This window comes from Crocuta crocuta, unplaced genomic scaffold, assembly GCF_008692635.1.
Source record: "Crocuta crocuta isolate KB4526 unplaced genomic scaffold, BGI_CrCroc_1.0 scaffold31, whole genome shotgun sequence".
NCBI classification, from domain to species: Eukaryota; Metazoa; Chordata; class Mammalia; order Carnivora; family Hyaenidae; genus Crocuta; species Crocuta crocuta.
The window spans coordinates 14,807,452-14,818,429 of record NW_027528362.1 but is presented as its reverse complement, the minus strand read 5'-3'; the positions used below and the strand labels follow the sequence as shown (position 1 = coordinate 14,818,429).

The 10,978-nt window shown below is 53.7% G+C and overlaps 1 protein-coding gene and 1 long non-coding RNA gene across 3 annotated transcripts in view; one reads left to right on the top strand and one right to left on the bottom strand.

Moving 5' to 3' along the window:
- Positions 1–2,398, bottom strand: part of TFDP1 (transcription factor Dp-1) — a 36,846-nt gene extending 34,448 nt beyond the window's left edge. Inside the window, exon 1 of the mRNA XM_077754015.1 lies at positions 2,327–2,398. Within this exon, the coding sequence (XP_077610141.1) occupies positions 2,327–2,338 (12 nt within the window). The 5' untranslated portion in view covers positions 2,339–2,398. The remainder of the gene's footprint in view (positions 1–2,326) is intronic.
- Positions 2,399–2,405: 7 nt separating this feature from the next.
- LOC144223227 (uncharacterized) lies at positions 2,406–10,527 on the top strand. 2 transcript variants are annotated; one of them, XR_013332628.1, is made up of 6 exons: positions 2,406–2,581; positions 3,752–5,398; positions 5,616–5,851; positions 6,258–6,356; positions 8,385–8,525; positions 8,826–10,527. It is a non-coding gene; the product is annotated as an uncharacterized LOC144223227 (long non-coding RNA). The 2 variants fall into 2 exon arrangements; XR_013332629.1 differs by lacking the exon at positions 6,258–6,356.
- The last annotated feature ends 451 nt before the right edge of the window (positions 10,528–10,978 follow it).

The window sequence follows — 10,978 nt, the reverse complement described above, 5'->3', positions numbered from 1 at the left end:
CCTCAGCTCCCTCTGGACTCCCTGCCCCCAGCCCTCCCCATTCCCAGGGCCCTCTATTTCCCCGGCCCCCCAACTTGTCTGCCATCTCCTGCCACCACGAGTGTCAAGAAAACAGCAGAACAGCACACCGTGCTCCTGCCGGGCACAGGACTGGCGCACAAACCCAGCCAGCAGGCCACCCTCAACAGTGGCATTTCCGCCTCATGCCCACACGCACGTGCCAAGGGCTGAGGCAGGCGCAAGGCACCCAGGCGCCCAGGGGCCTGGCTCCTGTCAACTCTGAACGGAGACACACAACATGATGAGCGAAAAGACACAAGTCTTTCCGGAACACGACGTCAGGCCCTCCCACCAGAGACGCAGGTTGGGGGGCAGGCCTGCGACAGCAGGCTGCGTGCCCAGATGCCCACTCCGTGGCCCACGGCTCACCTGTCAGGGTGGCCATCACTGTCCCCGGCCTGCTGCCCGTCCCTAGGCCCCATGCGCACCCCCCGCCCAAGTCAACAGGCTCAAGCTGGTGCCCCAAACCCTGCTGGCGCTCCTGGGCCTCCAGTGGAGGGAAGCTGCCACGCCATCGCCCCTCATCCTCCGCGCCAAAGCCCGCCCGGCTGGGCCCTCCCCGTCCCCTCAATCTGTCCTCCTTCACGGTGACCCAGGACCTAACTCCAGCCCCCTCCAGGCTTCCACAGAGACCCCAGGACTCTGCAAAGCTGGGGCCCCAGCCCACCCCCTTCAACCCAAGAGGCTTGGTCCCCGCCTGTGCCTACAGGCTTTGACCTTACACTTAGCTCCACCTGCTGAGATTAGCCACTACGGCCTCCCCTCCAACACTGGCTGCCAGGGTCACCTTCCCAAACTCAGACGTCACACCCCCACCCGAGAAATACAAGGTAGCTAGAGAAAAGGCCGAATGCCTTTCCCCGGGCTACAACCCCGTTCCAGCCCGACCCACCAGCCCTGCTGAGCCTGGGTTCCAGCCACACCTGGCGTCCCTAGCTGTCAGGACGGGGACAGCACTCCACTCCACGTCCTGGTGCCGTCCGTCAGCCCAAGCTACCCCACGACCGCCACGGTGCCCACCCCCCCACTGCAGCAAAGGACCCGGCAGAGGCTGCTCCCGTGGAAGGGACCGTCAGAGGAGATGGCAGCGGTCGTGACTGCATCTCCAGACCACCACGGACTCTGAGACGACCTCCCAACAAAGAGTCATTTGGTTAATGGAGAAGCGTGGTTTCCGGAACCCACAAGCCCAGCGCCGCACCCCAGCAGCGGCTCCCTCCAAGACACCTACTTCCCTGCGCTGGGCACCCCCCCCCCACGCTGGGCACCCCTGGGGTGTAAATCCCAGAGAACAGGGCACGGCCAGCAGCACATGCAACCAGAGGCGATGACCGCAGCCTCACATCGTGTCCAGGTTGGGATCTGAACTTCAGCCACAGTACACAGGGTGCAGGTATGCACTCACACACCCTGCCGAACGAAACCCAGCGCTGGAGGGCGGAGGGCCTGACAGCGCATGCCTGACGCTCACTGAGAGCGAGGCTCGCGTTCAGTTAGGCTTCTCAGGGAGCACAAACACCTCTGAACTGACAGTAGGGCTTAACACCCAGGATCTGGCCCCACAGACATGAGGCACGTTTTCGGGACATGTGTCTAGACTGTATTTCCCAGCTGCGTGGCAGGTAAGAAACAAACACCCCCTTTCCCTGATGCTGACAGGACCACGCACAGCGAGCAGCCTGGGCTTCGGGAAGTGCAGCAAAGAACTACAGGATCAATAAAACACGCTATTTTTGAACCTAAAAGCCTGTTTCCTGGAATAAGTCTTAAAAATTATTCAACGTACTCTACACTTTCATGACAAATCCAGAAAAAGCTAAAGTAGAATTTTTCACATTTCATGAGTCACCAAACTTCATTTTTCTGAGCAAAAAAAAAAGTGGCCAAAGCAAGTGCGTAGCCCTTTATGGACTGAAGGTGGATTAATAAGCGCCTGGGCGCCACCCAGAAGCGGGGCGGGGGCCAGGGCACACAGGCCCAGCCCCAGTCCCCGCACCTGACCTCAGGTAACCAGCCGCGCGCTCACACACCGGGAGCACCAAGAAAACGTCCGCGGTGTCACTCGGGCCCGCAGGGGCAACACACGCCGTCCTCGGGGCCCGGCGGGTCCCCTCCATCCTTCCGCCTTGAACCTGCTTCACCTGCCCCGAAGGTCCGCACAGACACTGCCCCGCAGCGCGGGCGTCGCGGCTCTGAACCGCGGGGGGAAGGCAGGGCGCCTGGGGTGCAGGGAAACGTGTCTGCAGCGCGAAGCGGACGCACTTACATCTTTTGCCATGTTACCAGATCCGTGAAGTCGAGGCTATAAAGGTTCACCCTCCAGAGAAGACGGATTTTCNACGGAGACGGAGAGCCCGGCGCGGAGCCGCCGCGGTGCGCGCGCTCTTGGAGAGGGCCCGGCGGTGTGCGCACACCTGGAGAGGAGCCGGAGGTGTGCACGTGCCGGTGTGCGCGCGCACGGGGAGAAGAGTTGGCGGTGTGTACGTGCCGGTGTGCGTGCACTCTCGGAGAGGGGTCGGAGGTGGGCGCACACCTAGGGAAGGGCCGGGTCTGTGCACGTGCCAGTGCGCGCACAGACTTGGAGAGGGGCCAGGCGTGTGCAGGGGTGGAGGAGAGGGGTCCGGGTGTATGTGGGCCAGGAAGAGAGGAGGCCAGGTGTGTGAATGTGCACACGGGTGTATTTGTGGGTGTGTGTTCACGCAGGCGGAAGGAGGGTAGATTTTGTACGCACAAGCGTTTACGTGGAGAGGGGATTGGAGTGTGCACGTGCGAGCGTTCATGCCCTTGGAAGAGAGGCGGAGGTGTGTGCGTGTGTGATTGTGCGCGCTCAGAGGAAAGAAGGCCGGATGTGTGCGCACGTGGAGAAGAGGTGGTCAGTGTGTGTGTGCCCGTGTGCATGCGTACTTGTGGAAGAGAAAAGCCAGCTGGGTTTGTGCAGTGAACATAATCTGCGCATGTGCGGTGTGTGCTCGCACGGTGCTGAGGGCCCTTTGCACCGGTGCCCCCCTGTCCCTGCGGGCACAGCGATCTTCATGCCCACACCCGGCCCGAGCCCGAGTCCCTGCCTCGGGGTTGGGGTGCTCAGGAGGAAAAGCAGGCAGCCACTTGTCTCCTCATCGCTGGGTAGGCCCGGGGGACCCCAAGTCCTGGAGACTTGTCCTCCCTGGAGGCCACCACCAGCCGGGCCAGGGCCCCAGGGGGCGAGAGACCCAGCAGAGGGCAGGCTGGAGCCCAGAGTTCAGGGCTGCATCACAGTGGGCAGCGAGGGGCGCAGAGCAGAGGCCTCTGTGCGCTGTAGCGGCCGCCGTGTTCCGTCACACCCTGGCCCTGCTTCCCACCCGCTGCCTGACGCCCCTGATGCCGCTTCCCCTGTTCACACCTACTCAGCATTGTTTTCTTCTCAAGACAGCAGAAATCTGCACCTTCTTTGTGCTGATTGGCACACAATGGGCACCAAAGAAACGTGGAGGGTGGAGGGTGTGGGGGCGAGGCAAAGTCCCGCCCATTCCTGCCGGCAGAGTGGTCTTACTTCTCTGCTGGTGCAGTTTATACAGCTCAAGGCCCCTCAGCAGGTTCCTGGGGGATCAGAACCCACACCCTCAATGTTGTCCCTCTAGTGGCCGCATGTCCTAGCCCCATTTTCCTTGCTCACTATGTCTAGTTTTTACTGTATTTGAATATTTGCCCACAGGCGGCAGCCGAAAGGCCCCACCGCGGCCCTCGGACCCCGGTGCGCAGGGCAGCCAGCCTCTCGGTGAGAGCAGGGGCTCAGGAAGAAGCAGGAACGGAACCCTAAACGCCCGGCGAATTCCAGATTCTGGTCATTCAACAGTATTCACGTGGGACAGCCACCCCCAACCTTCTGAGTAATGTCTGTACAGAAATCACTGTCGTGAATGAACTATGCTTGTGAACGAACTCACAAGAGCTCCCACAGCAGTGAGAGAGGCTCTGGTTTCCTTGGGAAAAGGGCAAAAAATGGATCGGGGTTTTTATTTTTTGCCTCCTGCTGAACACCGGTTTCTGTGTTCAAAGTTAGCATAATTTCTCAAATTTTTGTTGAAGATCCAAACGTTTGTGGCCACTGCCCTGCCTGGAGGTCTCTAGACTGGGCTGCAGAAATGCCACCTTCTTGATGAGCACTGAGCCTGTGACTGCGCGGCCGCCCAGCCACCCAGCACCCATCTGTATCTGGGGCGCGTGTTGTCAGGAAGCCCGACTCGGTGCTTCCGTCTGGGCGCTGAATACGCACCTCTCGGGAGCTGGCGTCCAGCCGTGAGTCCTCAGGCACCGCGCGGAAGCGGTCCTCTTCGGTGTTTATGAGAACAAAATGATGATATCCTTGCCAGGAAAAGTCCTCGTCTCCCCAGAGCCCCCTTTTTCTTTGTATCCTGCCCTGTTGAGTCTCAGGGCGTGACACAGACCCTAGCCCCACACCCCTACCCCCACTGAGCTGTCCTTTACAGAGAGAATGTTTTCTAATCCCTTGAAAACTGTCATGCTGAGTGTTTGTTCAATTTGCCTTTGGTTCCCTCCTTGATGACACTGCTCCTGTCTTCAGCCGCGTCGCTTTCCACCTTCCAGGGCCGCCAAGAAGGGGGGCAGACAGGGGCTAATGGAAGTCATGTAGGAGAATTCCCAATATGGACAAGGGACATTTTCTCTTTTTTGGTAAAATATACAGGTATTTTTAGAAAACTTTGTTCTGCTTATTGTGTGGATCATAAAATAGAAGTAAATCAGTGTGCTTACTCAACTTGACGGTACATCCCTGGCCCTCTCCGGAGAGGTCACTGCTCCTCAGCCCCGGTGACAGATGCTGCAGCCCCCACCCCTCCACCTCCACACACGAGGCACCCTTCTCGTCCTGCGTCATGAATTATTTTGAAAACATCTGGCCATATTCAAAGTCCTCCTGGGTACGATGCTCCAAGCATTGACTCACATCTTTTTTTGTTTGTTTGTTTGTTTACAAATAGTGTATTGTCAAGTTGGTTTCCGTATAACACATCTTAAAAGACTCGCACGCTCGTTTGCAGGCTGAAGCCCCAGCCCTTTGGCAAGAACCCCACAGACTGAGTCTAGACCGAAGCATCTAATTCACTCCGATTATCTCCCTAGCCTGTGTACTGCTTAGACGCTTGCCCTTTACTCTTTCCCTGCAGTGTTCTCTGACTTCTGCGGTGAGAGAAATACCCATTGGTCTTCCCCACTTAACTCCACAGTCCTAGAGGCCTCGTCTGTGAGACTTCACACTGCCCTGGCTCAGAAAGTCGACGAGATTGGGGGCGCCTGGGGGATCCGTCGGTTAAGCGTCTGACTCTTGATTCCAGATCAGGTCAGGATCTCACAGTTTGTGGGTTTGAGCCCCGAGTCAGACTCTGCCCTGAGCCCGGAGCCTGCTTGGGATTCTCTCTCTCTGCCCCTCCCCTACTTGCTCTCTCTCTCAAAATAAATAGAAAACTTAAAAAAAAAAAAAATGTCCACAAGATTCTTTCCTGTGGACTCCTCCCGCATGAGGTGGAAATATCCTGTGTCGTCTCCTTCCTCCATAGAATCCAGATGCCGTCACGGGGCATGAAAGCACCAGAGCCTATGGCCGTTTGGGGAAACTCGCTTTTATGTTCCACTGAAAGCCTGCAGTCACTTCCCTGCTACCTGCCCGCTCACCTTGCAGGCCAGGGAGGGGCCTCGCAGCCCACCTGCCCCGGTGAAGCGGGGAGGAAGAGCCAGACGGCCTCGGATAATCTCAGACCCTTTCGACGCTCAAATTCCTCTAGCCGAGAAATAGGTAGGTAGAAACCTAGCTCTTTGATGAGAAGCCACGCCACAGTTTCAAAGTTTTCTCTTCCTGCGTCGCTCGCTGCCCACGCACCGAGTGCCCGTATGGTACAGACGCACGGGGTAGCGGACTGCGGCACGAGGAGAGAGTCACATGCGATCTGGGCTCAGAAGCAACACGCGGGGGCCGAGGTGGGGCTGCCCCGCGGCCTGGCCGGGGCGCCGCGGGCACCAGGCAGCGTGAAACGGCCCGGGTGGAGTTGCTGTCCTAGAGTCAAAATCGCGTGGGGGGCCTCAGAACGGGTGGGCTTCCTCCAGTCTCCACTTCGTTCTGGTGGGGGGGACGCGGGCTGCCCTGGGGGTGGAGGGGGCAGCTCCTGCCTCCTGCCAACACTTAGCGAGAGCGTATTTCCTAGACGTGAGGAGTTACCGCAGGTGCGGCCGCCAGCATGCAAGTGTTTGCCACACAGCTTTACTGGAGACGCTGAGGGTCCTTGGGGACGCAGAGGAGCCAGGTCAGACCCAAGAGCCCCAACCCTGAGCGCGGGGCCAGGACGAGGAAGAGGGGGATGGGCAGCTGGGGCAGGAGGACCACGCAGGGCAGCTTCGGGGACGCGTTTCTGGCAGCGGCACTCCAGGCCCGGCGCAGAAATCGGGACGTCACCAGGCGGCCGAGAGGGAACCTCCACACACGCACACCCAGGCCTTCTCCGGTGTGGGTGTGCCGCACACACTCCGCTGGGGAAGACCATTTAGAGCCTTGGCTTCATGGACACCCTGACAGGCCCCCGATGCGAGGCTGCAGGCACGTGGCCTCCCGGTGAGGCAGATGCCATCGGAGACAGACGATCCTGGACTCCTGACCCTTCCACCAAACAGTCCCTCCGTCCAGCCCCCCCCCAGCGCAGGGAGTGAACTGTGTCCGCCCCGTTCCTCACACCAGAAACCCAGCTGGCGGTCACACGCCTCACTTGTCCTCGGTAATGAAAACAGGTCACCAATTCGAGATCCCTTGAATTCTTCCACTTTTTTTCATCTCCTCTGCCACCCCCGTCACACTACTGTCCTCTGGTCTGAGGGCTAGAAAGTAACTCCTCTCTCTTTCCTTCTTCCAATATTGTCGCACTCAACCTCCTATCTATTCAAGAACCAGAGTGCACTGTGTGGGATAGTGGTGGATGGAAGAGTCTTAGGTGCACCTGGATCCTGCTGTCTCACGCGGTGTAGACAGAGTCTGCAGGGACCTCACCCTGGAGAAGGACGCAGGTGCACCTGACACTCTCAGGGCACTGCTATCCCATGCGGTGTAGACAGAGTCTGCAGGGGCCTCACCCTGGAGGAGGATCCAGGTGCACCTGACACTCTCAGTGCACGGCTGTCCCACGCAGTGTAGACAGAGTCTGCAGGGACCTCACCCTGGAGAAGGATGTAGCTGCACCTGACACTCTCAGGACACGTCTGTCCCACACGGTGTAGACAGAGTCTGCAGGGTCCTTACCCTGGACAAGAGTCCTGGTGCACCTGACACTCTCAGGGCACGACTGTCCCACGCGGTGTAGACAGAGTCTGCAGGGGCCTCACCCTGGAGAGGGATACAGGTGTACCTGACACTCTCAGGGCACGTCTGTCCCACGTGGTGTAGACAGAGTCTGCAGGGACCTCACCCTGGACAAGAGTCCTGGTGCACCTGACACTCTCAGGGCACGTCTGTCCCACACGGTGTGGACAGAGTCTGCAGGGGCCTCACCCTGGACGAGGATCCAGGTGCACCTGACACTCTCAGGGCACTGCTGTCCCACGCGGTGTAGACAGAGTCTGCAGGGACCTCACCCTGGAGAGGGATCCAGGTGCACCTGACACTCTCAGTGCACGTCTGTCCCACGCAGTGTAGACAGAGTCTGCAGGGACTTCTCCCTGGAGAGAGATCCAGGTGCATCTAATACTCTCAGTACACGGCCATCCCACGCGGTGTAGACAGAGTCTACAGGGACCTCACCCTGGAGAGGGTCTAGGTGCACCCGAGACAAATGTGTGCTCTGCTGTTTGGGTTGAGTTTTCTGCATGTCAGTTAGGTCCAGCTGGTCTCTAGGCTGGCCCAGGACCCCGGTGTCCTTGTTGGGTCTGCCGTGGTGTTCTGCCCATTCCTGGAGGTCGGGTATGGACGTCCCACATGTTATGGTCGAACTGCCTGTTTCTCCCTTCAAGTCTGTCGGCGCCTGCCTTGTTTATTTAGAAGCACGAATGTTCAGTGGGACTATATAGTATATGTATTTTTTTAAGTTTTATTTATTTAAGTAATCTCTACACCCCACGTGGGGCTCCCACTCACCACCGAGATCCAGAGTCGCACACTTCTCTGACTGAGCCAGGTGCCCCTCGTGTGGATATCTCTGTATTTATCATTGTTTTTTCTTCTTGTGAACTCACCCTTTTATCGCTGTTACAAGAGACAACGAAGGACAGTATATTATTATTATCATCACATAATGTGCTTTGTTTCCTGTAATAATATTTTACTTAAAATCTGTCTTGTCTGCTATCAGTGTCGCCACCCCAGTGAAGTCGTTTTCCATTCTTTCACTTCCACTGTGGACGTGTCCTTGGATCGAGAGTGGCACTTTTCGAGACAGCAGGTGCTTGGGTCCTGCCTGTTGCCCCCTCTGCCAATCTATGACTTTTGATGGGTGAGTTTAATGCATTTATAGAAGTATGCATCATTTGCTCAATAGGTAGATTTATAATTATTCTTGTGCATTCGCCTTTAAAATAGGGTAGGAAATAAAAGGTGAAGTTAGAGGCCGAGAACACAGCAATTCACCCCTGTGCTCACCCTGCTGCGGGCCTGTTGCTTCCCAGGGCCTCGGGCTGTGTCTCTGTGTTTCCAGCCCGCCCCCCGGGGCGCCCCAGCTCCTCCTGTAGGACCGCTCTGCGCAAGTAAACGCTCTGCTTTTCTCTCTCTGAAAATATCCCACTTTCTCCCTTAGATTTTCAGCACAGTTTTTCTGGATACAGAATTCTGGATCGGCAGGTTGTATGCCGTGGTTTCCCGGCTCTCTAAATATGTCGCCCTGCTGCCTCTGGCCTCCATGACTTCTGATGAGAAACTGGCTCTTAGTCTCACTGAGGATCCCTTGTAAGGGAGGAGTCACATCTCAGAGCTCTCAAGATTTTCTGACTTTGTCTTTGAGTTTGATTATCATGTGTTTCAGTGTGAGGCTCTTTGAGCTTACCCTGCTTTGAGTTAATTGAGCTTCTCGGATTTATACTCATATCTTTCCTCAAATTATACACCATGACCAAGTGGGGTTTATTCCAGAGATGCAACATTTTTTCAATGTAAGAAAATCAATCAATGTAACACATCACATTAATAGAACTACACACACATACACACACACACACACACGCGTGCGCAGATATCTGTTAGATACTTCTATGTCAATGTTCATTGCAGTATTGTTCACAAGAGTCAAAAGGTGGAAACAATGTAGGTGTCCATCAACAGATGAATGCATAAATAAAATGTGGTGGATAGAGAGATAGATAGATACATACATACATACATACATACATAAAATGGAATATTATTCGGCCATATAAAGGAATGAAATTCTGACACATACTACTATGTAGATGAACCTTGAAATTACTATGGTAAGTGAAATAAGACACAAAAGGACAACTATTGTATGATTCTACTTACATGAAATATGTAGAATAGGAAAATTAATAAAGATAAAAGGTAGATTAGTGATTACCGGTGTCTGAAGGTAGGAGAACACTGGGGACTTACTATCTAATAGTTAAAGAGTTCCTGTTTTGGGTCATGCAAAAGTTTTGAAATAGATAGTGGTGATGGTTGCACAACATTGTGAGTTTAATTAATAACATTGAATTGTACACTTAAAAAAGGTAAGATGGCAAATTTTATGATGTATATTTTGCCACAATTTTAGAAATTAATAATATACCAAAAGCCATTGTCTTGTACATTTTAAATGGATGAATTGATGGCACATGAATTGTAATCTCAATAAAACTATTTTCTTTAAAAAAGCTATAAAGGCAGTTTGGGGCACAGCGGCAGAAAATAATATATGTTCCAAATATTAGATAGAGAAGACATTGTTATTTTGCTGGTGTGACAAGGGTATTATGATAGTGTAGGGGGTTATCTTTTTTCTCAGAGGAGGCATGGTGATAAACTATCTAAGCTGATAAACATAACTAAGCATTATGATGCCAATACTTTCCTTTTGAAATGTTCAGGAAGAAAAACGTGTGTGTGTGTGTCTTTCAGATGGCAGAGGAGGGGCAGGAGGAAGAGAGATAAAGGAGTGAGGGGCAAATACGGCAAAATGATAAAAATTGTTTAGACATGGGTGTGTATGCTATTTGCTCGGCTTCACTGTATTTTGAAACTTTCAGAATAGCTGGGAGAAAACCCCATTCTATTCAACATTAGTCAGAAGGTTCTAACCAATGCAATAAGGTAAGAAAAAGAAATTATGAAGAATAAATATTGAATAGGAAGAACTTACACTGTCTTTATTCCTAGATATGATTGCACATGTGGAACATCACATCACAGGAATCTATTAGAACCGGTACATTTAGCAGATTCTCTAGATATAAGATCTGTGCAATAAAATCAGTGTTTCTAGGGGTGCCTGGGTGGCTCAGTCAGTTAAGTGTTGACTCTTGATTTCAGCTCAGGTCATGACCTCATGGTTTCATGGGATCAAGGCCCACATTGGGCTCTGTGCTTGGGATTCTCTCTCTCCCTCTCTAGCTGCCCTCCCTCAACTTGTGCGGTCTCTGTCTCTCTCAAAATAAATAAATAAACCTTAAAACAATGTTTCTATGTAATAATAACTATTGGAAAAAATTTTAAATATTGTTTAAAATAGCATGAATAATATCAACTTATTGGGAGTTAATTTATATGTGCAAAGTCTTATAGGAAAAAAAATATAAAACACTGCTTAAAAAATCTAAAGTAAAGGGGTGACTCCATGGCTCAGTTGGCTAAGTGTCCAATTTCAGCTCAGGTCATGATGTCACGATTTGTGGGTTCAAGCCCCACATCAGGCTCTGTGTTGACAGCTAGCTCAGAGCCTGGAGCCTGTTTCAGATT